This window comes from Lolium perenne, chromosome 3, assembly GCF_019359855.2.
Source record: "Lolium perenne isolate Kyuss_39 chromosome 3, Kyuss_2.0, whole genome shotgun sequence".
Taxonomy (NCBI): Eukaryota; Viridiplantae; Streptophyta; class Magnoliopsida; order Poales; family Poaceae; genus Lolium; species Lolium perenne.
The window spans coordinates 255,921,447-255,937,842 of NC_067246.2; the positions used below are offsets into that span (position 1 = coordinate 255,921,447).

The 16,396-nt window shown below is 49.3% G+C and overlaps 2 protein-coding genes and 1 non-coding gene across 3 annotated transcripts; all 3 read right to left on the reverse strand.

Annotated features, from left to right (window-relative positions):
- Nucleotides 1-1,710: 1,710 nt before the first annotated feature.
- Nucleotides 1,711-3,700, reverse strand: LOC127344802 (uncharacterized). Its single transcript, XM_051371134.2, has 2 exons — nucleotides 3,385-3,700; nucleotides 1,711-3,222 (listed from the first exon to the last, which is right to left on the reverse strand). The coding sequence occupies exon 2, from the start codon at nucleotides 3,207-3,209 to the stop codon at nucleotides 1,830-1,832; it is 1,380 nt and encodes a 459-aa protein (XP_051227094.1). The 5' UTR covers nucleotides 3,210-3,222; nucleotides 3,385-3,700; the 3' UTR covers nucleotides 1,711-1,829.
- Nucleotides 3,701-10,159: 6,459 nt separating this feature from the next.
- TRNAI-AAU (transfer RNA isoleucine (anticodon AAU)) lies at nucleotides 10,160-10,233 on the reverse strand. Its single transcript has one exon. It is a non-coding gene; the product is annotated as a tRNA-Ile (tRNA).
- Nucleotides 10,234-11,020: 787 nt separating this feature from the next.
- LOC127344803 (ubiquitin-conjugating enzyme E2-17 kDa) lies at nucleotides 11,021-14,179 on the reverse strand. The gene is made up of 5 exons (XM_051371135.2): nucleotides 14,025-14,179; nucleotides 13,001-13,079; nucleotides 12,239-12,366; nucleotides 11,802-11,906; nucleotides 11,021-11,372 (listed from the first exon to the last, which is right to left on the reverse strand). The coding sequence occupies exons 2-5, from the start codon at nucleotides 13,068-13,070 to the stop codon at nucleotides 11,229-11,231; spliced, it is 447 nt and encodes a 148-aa protein (XP_051227095.1). The 5' UTR covers nucleotides 13,071-13,079; nucleotides 14,025-14,179; the 3' UTR covers nucleotides 11,021-11,228.
- Between the last annotated feature and the right edge of the window lie 2,217 nt (nucleotides 14,180-16,396).

Here is a 16,396-nt window from a genome sequence, read left to right on the forward strand (position 1 = left end):
ATACCCTATCTTGTGGCCAAATAACCTTACGAGTCAAATATGGGATACACACTCATGCGGATTACCATCATGCAGGAGAGTACAGTGGTGGATACTCACACCGACGCGCAAAGATCCTTTAGTTGGCTTATAAGGAACCCCACGGAGCAAATCTATGATACCGATGGTCGGGATTGTTGTCTAGTGTGTATCCAAGGATTAACTGGTTCCTCAAGAAAACGTGTACCGGTACCTTGTCATGCGGCTAAAACTCCTTACGAGTCAAATATAGGATACACACGGGATTGAATTCAGACTAGGATTGGATCACATCATGTGGGACACGACAACGGCGAATACTCACACCGACGTGCAAATATCCTTTATTTGGCTTCTAAAGAACAGAACAAATCTACGATACCTATTACTGAGATTGTTATCTAGTGTGTATCCAAGGATTAATTTATTCCTCAAGAAAACGTGTATCGATACCTTATCATGTGGCTAAAGTACCTTAAGAGTCAAATATAGGATACACACGAGATTGATTTCAGACCAGGATTGGATCACATCATGCATGACACAATAACAGAGAATACTCACACCGAAGTGCATGGATCCTTTATCTGTCAGATAAAGATCTTACATAGAAAATCTATGATACCTATGGCAGGGATTGTTGATCAAGTATATCTAAGGGTTGATTCAAAAATGCCTTGGCACGGGATTTGTTCGTAAAAGAAATATAGGGTTTTTTGGTGCTCATAGAAAAATAGTACCATTTAACCTAATTAAATTTTTTGGACATCAACACTTCTTGGTCGAATTGCACATGTGTCGTATATGTTAATAAGATAAATAGTACTCCCTATGTACCTCCCTATTTAGGGTGCATATTCGGTTTGGTCAAAGTCAAACTTTATAAAATTATTGCAATTATATATGAAAATATATTAATTTTTATAATGCTAAATGCATATAATATGAAAATATATTCTATAATTCTAATAACATTGAGATAATGTTGTAGATGTTGGTATAATTTTCTATATACTTAATCAAAGTTTACAAAATTTAACTTTGACCAAAACAAATATGCATCCTAATTTAGAAGAGAGGAAGTATGTTTTAGCTATAGGTTTATCCGCATCTAGGAAAAATTGCGAAGATTTTATTAGGAACACAGATTAGTACTCTACGGGCCTACATGCTTGGCTGGATGATGAGTGAACAGAGCAAGAAAACTATAAATACACGCATGGGGCCTGCAAGGTAAAGCACGTTAGGGCAGATACTATCAACGTTACAAGGGTCTGCACTGTTAATGAGGAATCACCTACAGACACGAGACATGCAAGTAACAGATAGTACATGCGTGGAGCATCCAAGGTACAACATCTGTGACGCTGTTCATGTCAAAGGACTACGGAGCGCAGAATCCAAACAGAATCAAAATCGGATACGCCTAGGTGCAGGTAGCGATACGTGGGGCTCCCGGATAGATACCGCTAGCAGGGGCGTAGCTGGTCAACACGCTGCTCGGATCTCCACACGAAACCAACTGCGGAGATAAGGTGAGGGCGCCATAAGGTCCGGACCAAACGCGCGTCCCTCCAATACTATCAAAGAAAGAAAACTATTGGACTGTTCATGTTCATTTTTGTTTGTACACTAAATGAAAAAAGGCAATGTACAGCATTTTGATGAATGAAATAGGTATTCACCTCCAGCAAAACCCCAAAAAATCACATTTCATACACAATAAAAAAATGAAGAATGATTGTGAATCTTGACAATTCAATTGCGTCTTTCCGCGCCATGAGAAGGAGAGAGCAAATGCAAATGGGTGCTCAGATGTGCTCGTCGTACCGCCGGCTCCGCAGAACGGAGCTGACCGAGCTGTACCCGAGCATGCGGTGGAGCGGCCCTTCGACGGGGCCCTGCCGCAGCTGCTCGCCGCTCAGGCGGCTCCTCGCAGCCGCGCGCGTGTGCTGCTCCTCCGCATCGTCCGCGCCAAAACCAGTTGGCTGTGGCTGCGGCGCGGAAAATATCTTCCTCGGCCGGTCCGTCGCGCTGCCGGCGCGCCTCGCCGGCAGCGTCACCGCGAGCGTTTCTCCGCAGCCTCCGCACTGTACCCTGGCGAGCCTGTCCACGGACAGCGCCGCCGGCAGCTGCAGCATCTCCTCGCACTTGTCACAGGCGACGAACGGCGTGCCGCCCAGAATCGGGCGGCAGATCAGCTGCCTCGACGACGCCCCGCGCCGGCTGCTCGATGCTGATGACGCCGATGCCGACGGCATTAATGAAGGGGAGCTGGCGGCCTTGTCGTGGCGCCGGACCTTGTCCTCCTCGGGCAACGCGTGCGCGAGCTGCGACTCGAGGCGGCGCAGGATGCGGGAGTCGCGCCGCGTGACCTTCTGCGGGGCGCCGTTGCTGTAAGGCGCGGTCTTGGGAGGAGGCGCGCCCGCGGCGAGGTCGAGCCGGGGCGCGTCGACCCTGAGAGGCTCCTCGACGGCGACGATGAGCTTGCGGAGGCTCTCCAGCGCCTGCAGGAGGTCCTGCTGGAACGCGGGGTCGCCCAGCGGCGATCTGGCGGCAGCAGCAGCGGCGGCGGCGGCGGAGGCCGGTCCGTTTCCGCGCGCATCGCCTGGCAAACCCATCACCGCAGCGTCGAGTTCCTGCGAGCTGAGCGGGGACGCCCGGCGCCCGTAGCACGATGCCGACTTGGTCCTCGGCACGTCGAAGTCGCCGCCGGATCCGTGGTCGTCGAGGTCGGCGCTGGCGGGCCGCCTGGTCCTCCGCGAGGCCGGCCGGAGCTCGCTGACGCGGCTGTGCATCGGGGACGATCCGGTTCCCCGAGCCTCAGCGGGTTCGCCGTACCTGTCAAGATCGCCGCTCCTCGGACCGGTTCTGATCGCGCTCCTGTAAGGCCTGTACGCGGAGGATGAGGAGGCGGCGACCCCGTTGTCCCGGGTGCTGGTCGTCAGGTCGAGCTCGGCGGTGGAGCTGGTGAGGTCCGTGTCGTCGGAGAAGGTGGACATGGTGTCGAAGGAGAGGATCTCGAGCTGCGCGAGCGCGTAGTCGGTGTCGTCGGCCGGCTCCGGGTTCTTGCCCCGGATGGGCGTGCGGCACTTGCTGCAGTAGTAGATGACGGCGCTGGGGTCCTGGTAGATCATGGCGCGGCAGTAGGGGCACCGCCCGAACCGCATCTTCACCTGCTCGCTCTGCATCGTCGCCGAGGAGCTGCAGGGAACGAGCTGGGTTAGCGACGCTCTCTTCTCCTTGTTGGATTGCAGAGACCATGATCCCATATCCCTAGATGATCGCCGCCTCGTAATCTCCTCTGCTATCCAAGAAGAGGGCGAGACTTCCAAACGAGAGCTGGTAGCAGGCTTACGTACGTACCTCGACGCCTCCTAATGTCCTCAGAACGGGCCGAAGCTTCCTCGTCTCTCCATCTACTCCTCGTCGCAAATCACAAGCTGATCGATCAGCATCACTCGGTGGGGTTTTTCTTCCGAGACGCGGATCCAGAGCAAGAAGCTGGACCGAGGAGGAAGACGAAGAAAAGTCTGCGGTGACAGCGAGCAAGGAAGCAGCCAGCAGATCGAGGAAAGATGTGGAGTAGGAGGCTACCACAGGATGACAATTCTGTCGACGATATACTAGTAATTAAGAGGAGGTCACACCACAGAATTAGGTGTGCTGCTGGAGCGCGGAATGCTGCTTTTCCCGTTGACGTGCGCGTGAGACCGAATTCCTCATTGGTAATGGTAGGTGCCCTGGCGCTGAAAGCGAAGAACAGCCAGCACGAGAGACCCGGTCTATGTCATGCGAGCACTCCCTGCACAACGTTTCCCTCGCAAAACCAAAGAAAAATATATTGACTAGCAATTTTTTTTTTTGAAAATAAAATATTGTTTGCGTCATAAAGATTAAGGAGGATTTACGATTCCTCCTTAAAATAGTCTTTCGCCCCGCTATATTAATATAGCAACCACGATACAACAAGCATGCTGGGGCCGCAGCACAACCAAGCCCAATATAACCAAAAGAGAAAAAAAGAAAAAGAAAAAGAATGCCAACACCGGCAGATTGACAAGAACGAGGACAACCCGCCACCGCTGCGCCTCCCGGAAAAGTCCTACCACACTCCTAGCACTCCGAACCACCGCGTACCAAACAACACCTTCAACAAGGAGAACGACGATGACGCCGCTGCTGTCCGGACTAATCCTAGGGTTTCCCCCGGTACACATAGGGGATTGGGCGAGGGGGTACACCCGACGCCCTCCAGGAAGGCAAGGCGGCGCCCTCGGGCGTCACCGCGACGGTGTCGGCAAAGCCAACATGGATTTCTCCCAACCCCCAACACCACTACCCCGTTCATCCGAAGTGCTCCACCCAACCATCCGCACACAAGCACGCGCCACCAAGGTCTTCACGTCATCCTCGTTGTATCCCCGGTGGTCCTTGACGCGGGGCCTAGGATGAGGTGACTGAAGATAGCAGGGCCGGGGGAAGCAGCACCGTAGCGAAGCGGGAGGGAACTACCTCCACCGCAATCGCGGGAGCCGGTCGGACATGGCAGCACGGGCCAACCAGGCTCGCCTGGTTCGGTACGCCCACTCCGCCAAGCTGCAGCTAGCCAGCCATGGCGCCGCCGCCACCCTGCCACCACCGCCCCAGCACCACCAGCCCCCGGGAGCACCGCCGCCGGACAGGGGGAGCTACAGCTCGCCCAGCCCAGATCGGGCCCAAACTAGCCCAGATCTGGGCGGAGCATGAGCCGCCGCCACCACCCGGCCGCGCCATGCCGCCGCTAACGGCGATGCCGCCGCATCTTCGACCACACCAACGCGCGGAAATCACGCCGCTGCGTCAGACCGCCGCCGCCTGAGTGCACCGCCGCCGTCCCGAGGCCCCCTCGCCCCCGTCAAGCCGCGGGTAAAGTCCAGCCCGCCACCGCCGGCACCGGCGGCAGGGGAGAGGAGGGGAGGGGGAGCTGGGCGCTAGAGAGGAGAAGCGCGCCCTGCCACCGCAGGGGGGGCGGCGCGGGTCGCGAGAGGGGAAAGGGGAGTTTTTCCGGATTTACGATTCATGAGTCAAGAAGAGAAGTACTTCTTGCAAAATGGCTATTCAAGATTCTTATTGAAGATGGGTGTGTTAAACCATTCATAAGAGGAAGTACGCATGCTCATGTGTTTTATCTCCTGTTTAGTAAAAACTAGAGGGTCTATACTTTTGAGCTGGTCTAATGGTAACGGGAAAACACTTATTTCCATATGATTCGTTTTCTATTAAGGATGGCTTGGAGATTGGGGTCTGGAGGATAAGTGACTATGTAATGCTACTCATCAAAACAATATCCTGCCATGCATAATATTGTGCTCACAAATGAGATACAATTGCAAAGTGTTGGAAAGCTCACCACCAAATGTGACGCTCGGAAGGGATCATTTTGGTCTCAGGCTAGCATCCTAGAGTGAGTTGCTATAACGTATGGCTTTGGTCCAATTGACGCAAGGGACTGGCGAGTTTCGATGCAATTTACACGAGTCTGGGAAGTTATCCACGAATCACATGTACAAGGCTTCAATTGCGCCGGTCGATAATAACAAAAAAAATTGGAAAATGAAGATTCCGCTAAAGATTAAGTTTTTCGCTTGGTGTCTTTCTCTTGGTGTCTTCGTATAGGTGTAATCCTCAGCAAAGACAACCTTGCAATACGTAATTGGCATGGAAGATCTGCATGATCAATCATCCAAATAGGTTTTAAATTATACTCCCGATAGTGTTGCTAACATTGTTGTCAACTGCCTAAATGATGTGGATAATATGTTTAAAATACTTATTAGGGTGAGATATCTTGACGTTATTTGGTCTCTCTGGCTATGTAATAATTACAAGGTTTTAAATGATAAAAATATGTCTTCCATGCAGGTTATCTACTGTTATATTGTGATCCAAATTCATATACTAAAGGGAGGCTAATTTCTGACGAGCGGAGCAAGGCCCGTCGCCGGTAGGCTTGGGCCGAAGCGTAGCGGAGTCTCAAGTTAGCTCATACGTCCCCGCGGTACCGTACAGATCGTTGGCACCGTCTATAAATACATCTTTTAAGCCGCCGGCTAGGGTTTATCAGTTTATAAGATAACCCGACGTTTGTAAACACTCCTCGATATAGTGAAGTTTTGCTGGCTGACGCCCGTGGTTTTTTCCTCTTCAGTGTTGGAAGGGGGTTTCCACGTTAAATCTTGTGTCTCCACTGCGTTTACATTTATCGTTATTCGTTATTTGCTTGTCGCTTTTATAGCATCTACCGATGCACAACTTTACTTTCTACAATATGTGAAATTTTGTGATCCGTTTATGGAGACGTCAACACGGTTGAAGGGCACGACAAGGAATTGTTTTACCTTACATGGATGACAGTGTATCTAACAATTGGACCTCCATCTCCACAGGTGTCTTTGTAATTTCTCAGTTGATGACTTGTATGTCTATTTTTTTGAAGTCTTAATACTTTAGATCTAATTATGCGGAAGCAAGATGTAATTTTTAAATGGTTAAGTAATAAAACGTTATGAAAAATACTGGTTGTTCACCCGTAGTGTCCGTACGTGTTGGCAGCTATACAGTGATGGCAAAGGGAGGACCAGGACAAGGATCAGGGTAGCTGTCTCGGCTTAATTAGTCACTAATCGGGATCGTGCGCAATCCTGCTCGACGCGTTCCCACACGGTTCCGCCGTTCCGACGCTTTCGCTTGCCCTACTTAGACGAGTGGTTCAAACACGAAGAGGAATTTCAGTCGCCGGTGCCGCAACTGACGAGATATAAAATGCCCAATGTCTGTCTATGCTGCGTCCAGGTCAATTCGGAACACATGATTTTTACGGATTCTTCTTTCATGCGTCGTAGATTCTTAGGTTCAAATTTGTTTTTGTTCTGGGAGCGAAACCCCCTGTGTCGCCCTCCTCTGGCAACCAGGGGGAAACCCTAGCCGCCGCCACCCCAGGCCCCCCACCTTCCTCCTTTCCCTCGCCGCCGCCGGAGGGGGGCCGGCAAAGCTGCGCGCTCCCCAAGGAAGGTGGCGGCGGGGCGTTTCTTCCCGTCCCGCGTCCATGGCGAGAGGGAGCTCGTTCGGGCGCGGCTCAAGAACGGCGGTTGCAGCGGCGTGCGGCGGGCGCGGCGGCGTGGGCCGGGCGCGGAGGTGCTTCGGCCCCGGCGGCGTGGTGGAGGCGTGCCGTTGCCGGCGTTTGGTGGCCGGGCGGGCGCGGGAGCGGCGCACGGGAGATCTCCGGCCGTGGCGGCGCGGCGGCTGGCCGGCGCGGGCCCCTGCGGTGTTTGCGTCGGGTGCATGTGACGGAGGCACGTACGGTGGTCGGCGGCGCGGCGCGGCCGGCGCCATGGGCGGGCCCCGATCCGGGCCGTGCGGGCCACGGGCGCGGTGGCAGCGTGGTGCTGGCCTGGCCTTGGGCCGGGAGGGCTGCGCGGCGGCGGCCTTGGGTTGGCCACGAAGATGCTGCAAGGGGCCTGCCATGACGGCGAGGTTGCTGCGGGACGTCTGCGGCGGGTCTGCTTGGTGTTGTCGCGGCGCGGCGCGGTTGCAGGCCAGGGGCGGTGGCGCTCGATGGTGGAGGTGTGCCTGGAGGAGGAGCTGGATGAGGGGCGCGACGGTGCGGCGGCTGCGGTGGCCGCGTGGGCGGCGCGGCGGCCGGATCTAGGAGCTCTTGTCTGCAGGCTTCGGCGTTCGTCATCGAGCCCCGCGTTGGTGTTGGTCGGCGTCCCCTCTATGTGGCGTTCCGGCGGCACCCACGGTGCTCTTCGGCGGTGCTCCGTTGGCTTCAGGCGCGTTGCTCCGGGGGTCGCGTTACGGCGGATGCAGGTGGTGGTCTGTGCCGGTCCTTGTTGGGCGGGCGCGAGATTTTGGGACTCTTGCTGGGCGAAAGCTTTGTCTTGGCGGCCGGCCAGGACCGACGACGGTGACGCCCGTGGGCGCCGCATCCTTCTTGAAGGCGTCGTCGAAGTGGGTGTCTCATGATCTCCGCCCGGGCTCTCCGGGAGAAACCCTAGATCCCTTGCGGGATCGGGCGTGGGCGGCGCTCTTGCGTCGCTTTGCCTCTTGGGGCCTCGCTTTGGACGTCCACCGGACAGAGGGGCTTGTGCAGTGTTTTGGTGGTTCGGTGGAGGCGGGTTCGTCTTCGGCCAGGCGGGGCGCGGCCTCGGGGCCGGCGTGGTAGTTGGAGCGGTGGCTCCGGTCTTTCGCCTCCGCCTGTTGCGTTGAGGTGTGGTGTCGACCTGGTTGGTCGTCGACCCGTGTGGAGCGCAGCCTCGGGGCTGGTGTGTGGTGTCGTGTTGTACGGTTTTTCGGCCAATTTTCCTCATAAACGGGCCAACTCTTTTCTCCTATATCAATGAAAGGCAAAGCTTTTGCCTCGTTTCAAAAAAAAGATTCTTAGGTTCTTCTTGTCGCCTAATGTGTACGTTTCTGTTCATAGTAAACCTGATCAAATAGTGGCTTCTACTCTGCAGAAGTCAACTTTGCCAAGGTATTCCTATATTGATGCGTACGGTACGGGTGGTTTTGGGATAAATGTTGTATTGCTGAATGCCTCAGAGTACAACATTGGCCGGTTGACGACCAACCCGCCTTCCATACACATCATCGAGGTCGATTACAACGTACAAACGTGATTGCACAGCCCTGTACACGTATGTTACAACGAGAGTCGCGATGAAACCCTATGATTTTCTTTTGCTTTTCACACTAAAACTCGCCAACTGTTCCTTGAGAAAAAAGAAGGGGTAAGCCGATCAGATAGACACACACGCAAACAAGTTAAAAACACCAACAAGAAGATGCCGGAAAACACATCTCAGGTAGACCGCTTCCTCGTATCTAGTATTATCTAGAGAAGACAACAACATCTGCTATACAATAAGCTAGATTTCTCTGTTAAGTCAAACAAGACCAAATCCAATCGAGCTAAACTAGAGAACGATTTTCATAGCTTTCTACCGTCTGTACTCCATAAGTAACGGTTTATTTTTTTGCCAATTGTCATTCTTTGTAGTAGAGGGGGTTCAGAGACGGAACTGATCGAGCTGAAGAAAGGCATTGGCTGAACCTCTCAAATGCAAACAGTTCGGCTTATGCTTCTTCCTCGTGGGCCTCTATGTTGGGAGGCTGAACAGAGCAAGGTATACATGCAGACTCTATGATCACTGAGGTTGCAATGTTGGCAGCTATACGTTGACGTCAAAGGGAGGACCAGGATCAGCCACCTCTCACGGCTTAATTTAATCACTAACCCAGCTCGTGCGCAGTCCTGTTCTACGTGTCCCAACACGGTTCATACGATTTCGCTTGCCCTACTTAGACGCGTGGTTCAAACAACAATAAAGCGAATTTCAGTCGCAGGTAACGAGATATAATGTGGCAAATGTCTATGCTTCATCGAGGTCAATTCCATGATCTGTATGGATTCTTCTTTAGTGCATCTTGGATTCTTAGCTTCTTGTTGTCTATATACTGTGTGCGTTTGTGTTCGTCACTGCTGAGCAAACAGTGACTTGTGCTCAGCCGATCTCAAGCTTGTTGCCAAGGAAGAAAAAAAAAAGTGCCATGGTATCGACCTGCTAGTCTTGTCAGCCTCAAGATGCCAAAACAAAATTTCAGCCTCAAGATCTCGGAAAGCTTACATCTCAGATTACACTGCTTCCTCGTATATACGCCGCCCATAGTATTATCTAGAGAAGACAGCAACATTTGTGCTATACAATGAGCTAGAATTCTGTTAAGTCAAGCAAGACCAAGTCCGCACGAGAGCTAAACTAGAGGACGATTTTCATAGCTTTCTATCGTCTATACTCCATAAGTAATGGTTTATCTTTTGCCAGTTGTCATTCTTTGTAGTAGAGGGGATTCAGAGACGGGACTGATCGAGCTGAAGAAGGCATTGCCTGAACCTCTCAAATGCAAACAGTTGGGCTTATGCTTCTTGATGTTGGTCGTGAGCCCCTCTCAAGTGCAAACAATGAAGTGTAGAAAAGCTGGCCAGCTGTGACAGCAGTGAAATGGCTGCAGAGCGTGCTATCGTCCTAAAAAAGCAAGCAAACTGTATTTTGCAGATTAAAACTCACATGGAAGCCAACAATAAGAAAACAAAAAATATTGGCCCATACAGGTCTCGAACCTGTGACCTTCGCGTTATTAGCACGACGCTCTAACCAGCTGAGCTAATAGGCCATCTTGGTATACTATGTCCTAGAATTCTATTAATAATAGTAGTATGTCTAGCGATTCTAACACTAGCGGACGTATGTATGTATGGATTGGAACCAGAGTATCATGGATTCATGGTCTATGTTGGATAGTTGCCAACCTTTTGACATGTAAATACTGCTTCACCATCTTAGTTCATTCATCTGCCGATATTGGACAGATCATGGGGAAGAAAAAACCTAGACCAGAGTTTTGGGAAGCCAAACAAAAAAAAACATGATACCTATTTATCCATTAATACTCATACTTACATATTCGAGTAAAAGAGGTGCAATGTGTGGAAGAGGATCATCTGGCTTGCCAAATCTTCAGTAGAGAACCCTGGGCAAAAACTAAACACACCCTTGATTTGGAACTTGCGGTGATACCCTGTGAGCCTATCACAAGTGCGTGCATCAGACTTTTTTTTGGCTTAACTGTTAGTAAGGGTGTATCGGCATTTGGTAAGAAGAATGAGTCTCATTTTCTGTTTAACTGTTAGTAAATGGTTATCGTAATTTGGCAAGAACGAGATTTCAAGATGAGTCAGCAGAGCGCATGGTCCAGCGATGTAAACTTTGCAGGAACTGGCTGCACATCACAGCTTAAGAAATTCCGGCCATGCCAACCTAGATATAAGCATGCTTATACGTTCATAAATCACAACTAGTCCAGTCATAACAGAGGAGACAAACGAATGGCCAGGCACAGCGCAAACATCTCCAGTTATGGGCACCAGATACTGAAAGATAACATCAACACTAACATATAGTTATCACGAGAAGCATATGTCAATTTCATTATCGACTTTGGCAATGATAGGTTGATGTTTGACTACGACACGATCCTACATGGATCGGGGAGACACACACGACCAACAAGGAAATCAAAGAAAATAATGGTCCAGAGATAGTTTCTCGGGACAGCGACACAATCTTCTGCATGCAAGCAAGCAGCAGATACGAGCACGAAGCTTTCGATCATCCCATGGCATACTTCTGCGTCCAGCTGCGGGCTGTCGTCTCATACTTAGACCGGTCCGTCTTGTACATGTGGGCAATCTCAGGGACAAGAGGGTCGTCCGGGTTGGGGTCGGTAAGCAGCGAGCAGATTGAAAGCAAAACCTGGTGAATACAACAAAACAAGGAATTAGCAATGGAGCTACATGGGATGCAACTTGCAAGGCACCTAACAGTAATCCTCATATCCCAACTGAAAACTTGTTTGGTGAAATGTACAATTATTAAGACGATTTGAACAGATTTAAGCCTCCATGTCTGCATTGTTCTAGCATCTAAATGTAGCAAAAGATTATACGAAAAAATGAACACACCAGCCAGAGCCAGATGGCAAACTGCAGAACTTTTAAGTGTGTTCATCAAGTACCATCAAACAAACAGGCAAGCTTGTAAAGTAATATAATGAAGCACTGCAACGAGTGGGCAGCTCATCACTCATCAAGAATATATATGAGTATCAGGTATTTGGCTCGTTCACTTTTTATGCATACATCACATTAATAGGAACAAGGGAATGATTTGCTGTGACAGTACCTTAGAGATTGTCAAAGCAGGACTCCATTGCTCCTTCAGAATGTCGAGGCATATGCTTCCATTGCTATTGATGTTCGGATGGAAGACTTTTGTCTTGAAAGATACCTGATAAAAGAGAAGCCAGCTTAGAACCAAAGAACATAGGAACAAGCTCAAGACTCACTACCATTAAAAAGAACATGATGGTAATTTTTTTTGACAAGCAACAGAATAAAGAAAAGATAAGTACCATCAGCCTGTCATAAGGATTTCCTTTTAGAGATATCAAAATATTTAGTTATCCATATAATATCAAAATGTGGGATGAACATAAATCACATGAAAGAACAGATACATCTATGAAATATGTAAGGGAGAGACATACTGACACAATCTTTTGATAAAGATGACAAACATGCAAGGAGATTTTCTTCTCTGGGACATGTTTAACCACTAACCTTCGGAGGCTTGAAGGGGTAGTCCGGGGGGAAATGGATATTCACTAGGAAAACACCTCCAGCATACGGACTATCAGGCGGGCCCATAATGGTTGCCTGCCAATGGAACATATCCTCGCCAGCGGGACCTGTATAAATAGAAACCTATAAATTCATAATCAATGATTCTAGAAGATCTGACGATCACTTGCTGTGGTTGTTAACAATTATTCATAACTTGTTAAGTTAGAATTTACTTTGAAACACACTAACTGCATGATAGATACATTTCTTGAAAACCAAACATCAAATTTAGCTAGTCAACCACAGAAGGACACCAACAAGACGGCAACTGGTATGGTGATACATTCACATGCGGCAAGAATAGTGAATAAAACTGTGTACATCAAGATACATGTCATTATAGTTAAATTTTGATGATAAGGAACTGAACAAAATGGAACAAACTCTAAAAGTAATACAATTATCGAAGGGACAATGCAAAACAATAATTGATGAGTACCATTACAGATGTGGAGACCAAAGTTACAAAAATGAATGGCTGCAAATGTATTTACAAACATAAATAAGTGCATAAAGCACAGAAATGCCCAACTGCATGCTAAAGGGTACCCATTATGATCATTACTCAGTAATAGTTCCACCAAAGAAGAACAGATGGATTAAGCCCCAAAAAATTCACACGGGCACATCATATATCAACACTCAGATACACTCAGTGTGGCAATTGTCCATAGCTGAAAGAATAAATCTGGCCCATACCTGCACTGCATGATGTCGGAGGATCTTTCTGCAAGTCCTTTAGCTCCTTGAGGATACGTTTTGAAGCCATGATAAGCTCCTGGTTGGATTACATTTACACATTATGAGAACTGTTAAAATTAATTAAGACATGATTTTACTATTACTACACACACCAAATTGGTAGCATGACAAACAACAGGCAATACAGTAAGCCATTTTAATTCTTCAAAGTATTATATTAAGCTCATGACTGAACCGCAATAGTGCGCACTGACTAGTCCGAAGTAACATAGACCCTAAAGTTCCAACTTCTTTGGACCCGCCACAATGTTCAACCAAGTCTTGACCTCCTCTTTCAAACAAAAAACGATAAATATGGGGGTTTGAGTCTACAGTCCTGGTGTACAGAATTAGTACAAAGGCAGATGCTCATACTAAGTAATTATGCAGTAATTTCTATCATATCCGTTTCATTATACCGTCACAACCAAGCACTTCTCAGGCTGACGAAATCAAACAAACCAGCAAGCCCATCCAATGATAATTACCTTAATACCGGTCATGCTGTCGAATTCTCATTGACCATATAAGAAAGCAAAGCACATATCATGGTCCGTGAACATCGTGTCACGCGATCAACCCCTAGTACGGCTGCTAAACCAGATCAATAACAAATTCAACACCAAAACACGTAGCCCCGACAAGCCCGCATCCAGATGACTCTAACGAATCCACGACAGATCGCTACCAACGATCCGAGGGGCAGAACAAAACACGCGTCAAATCGACACGGCGATGCGCGAATCGCCGCCGGCGCACATCAAATCGACGCACCACGGGGCCTACCACGACGAAACACGACCGGACCACGGATCTACCGGAGCGGGCGAGGCTAACAACAGATCAATCGAGGCACAGCCAACAAAATTGGGTGAAATTTACGGGGAGGCCGGGACGGATCCAGATCGGGGTAGGATCCGGGGTTACTCGCGCCGATCTGAGGGAAATCGAAGGAGGAAAGGCGATGGGGGATCAGGGCTACCTGTTTTTTTTCTTGAGAGCGCAGCGGCGGAGACGAGAGGTCCGGGTGGAGAGAGCCCTCGCTCCTTTTTCCGCCCCGGGGTGCTTGTTTTGTGTAGGTACAAGGCGTTATTGGGCGAGGGTATTATGATTTTTCTCTTGTGAATTAAGGAATGAATTTCTGGGAATAAAGAGCTGGGATATGGCTATGTGTGTAATGGCAAATGTCGACACAGTGAGGATCGAATGGAGAATCTCGGTGGTCCGTTAGTGTCAAGTAAAAAAAAAACTCCCTCCATCTACACTTTTTAATTTTGTCTATATTGGTAATTTTTGCGCGATTAAAACTCGTCTAGATATATGCGTATCCTACCCATATGAAAACCTCCGAGTATCTTAACTTTGAGAGACTAAGCAGGCATATCTTAAAATTGACGAAGTTATCATAGACGTCTCGCTATCGATGAAAAAATCATCTCCCACTAAAATAATAATATTTTGTCTTTTTATGACACATTAAAGCGTCAAATCAGAGGTTTGATCCCTAGCAAGCTAAATGTGTCAGTGTCCTCCAAACCATTCAAACATTTTTTTTTCTTCATCCTCATCTCGTGTCTGACATGTATGTGTCCATCGTGTAGCTTGTACATGTTCCTCGAACCACCATGGTACTTGGTGTCACCGTCTCAACTTCCCGGCTGCTCCTGTTGCCCCGCACCAGCCGCACACAACCTCACGTCGTAGCCATGGGTGCATGCATAAGCTCGCACGACTTACCCATGCCCGTTCGCTCGCTCTCGGAGATGCATTCTCCCCTGACCCGATTGCCCCACCTCGTCCCATGGAGGTTGCTCGACGTGGAGCTCCCATGGAGGTGCTCATGTGAACGAGCTCAAAATTGACCGGAATTTCATCAAATTTTGCTTGTAATCGGTCAAAATTGGGGTGGCTTGCCGGGCATTAGCATAGATTCGACCAAAATAGGGTGACATGGCAGAATCTAGCCCGATTCCGGTGAGTCCCACGCCGGTCGAGCTATTGTTGAGGTGAATTTTCCCTCCAGCCAACCATATTGTTGTTTACAGTTTACTATAAAAGAAAGAAATGTACAACATACTACATGCATGAGTAACGAGCGTCTTTTACAGTTTATCGTAAAAAAATACGTGTTAGCTCAGCTTAGAGCATCTGAAATAATTATATTTTTCGCCAAACCGCAAATAGCAATTATTTTGTGGTTTTGGATCTTTATGAGACTTGTTAGAGATGATCTCATTGTAGAAGATGCTAGAAGTTAGGAACACCCCAAACCCGATTTGCTTCGAGTCACTATCACACTACCTTTGATCTAGCAACAACGTGCATGACTTGGTGCATAACTTGACGCCTCTGCAAGAAACGGCATACATAGTGAAAGTATAGAGATGGTAAACCTAGAGGGGGGGGGGGGGTGAATAGGTTTCTACAAATTTTAATTCTTTCTTTGCAATATTAGGCTTTTCGGAATATAAAGATGAGCCTAATGCAAACTAGGTGAAGCAACCTATATGAGGATACAACTAACTCGAGCACGAAGGCTCTCACAGGCAGTTAAATCACAAGTAAGGAGTTCGGTTAGAGATAACCGATAGCACGCGGAGACGAGGATGTATTCCCGTGTTCCCTTGCTTTGCAACAAGGTACGTCACGTTTGGAGGAGTGGAGGTCCCACGAAGGATTCCCCGCGCCACGAAGGCTCACCCTATTCTCCGGAGCCTATCCCACGAAGGAATAGCTCACTCACTTGTGGTAGACTTTGAGGTAGCCTCCAAACCTTCACAATCTTGCCCGGAGCAAATCCACGGCCGGATGCTTGGGACTCCTCTTGCCTACCTAGGGTTTCCAAGGAACCCTAGGAAGCAAGCTTCTCAATGAATACAAGGGGGAATGAGATTTGGCTTGGTAGAACGGTAGATCGGGTCCTCCTCTAATGATTCCTGAGGAGGATTTGAGTTTGGGTGGAGGAGGAGGGAGATCTGAGGCTTTTGGTGTTTCTAGCAATGGAGTATGAGAGAGAGAGCTCAAGAACAGCTTGTAGTGTAGTGCCTAACTGTTCAGAGGTAGGAGAAGACCTATTTATAGTGTTCTTCTAAATACGGCCGTTGGTCACTTGCCACATCAGCAGATTCTTCGAGAAACCCGGTCAACCGGATTTTGCGCCGGACAAAGCGGTCCACGGCCGATCGAGCCAAGACCTGATCGGCTGGCCGGTTTCCAACCGGAGCTGGACCGGGACTTGACCGGGCAGGCTTCGGGCTTACTTGGATGTGGCCGGATGTCACAGCGCAGAACCGATTCTTGTCGATCGCCGCTCGGTCAGCGCCGGTCGAGACGGGCCGTGGGCCGAGCAGCCGG

Coding starts and splice junctions, on each gene's coding strand:
- LOC127344803 (XM_051371135.2), bottom strand. CDS start 13,070: ATGGCTTCAAAACGTATCCTCAAGGAGCTAAAGGACTTGCAGAAAGAT. Junction 12,367..13,000: donor TCCGACATCATGCAGTGCAG/GTATGGGCCAGA, acceptor CTATTTATACAG/GTCCCGCTGGCGAGGATATG. Junction 11,907..12,238: donor ACCCCTTCAAGCCTCCGAAG/GTTAGTGGTTAA, acceptor CTCTTTTATCAG/GTATCTTTCAAGACAAAAGT.
- LOC127344802 (XM_051371134.2), bottom strand. CDS start 3,209: ATGCAGAGCGAGCAGGTGAAGATGCGGTTCGGGCGGTGCCCCTACTGC.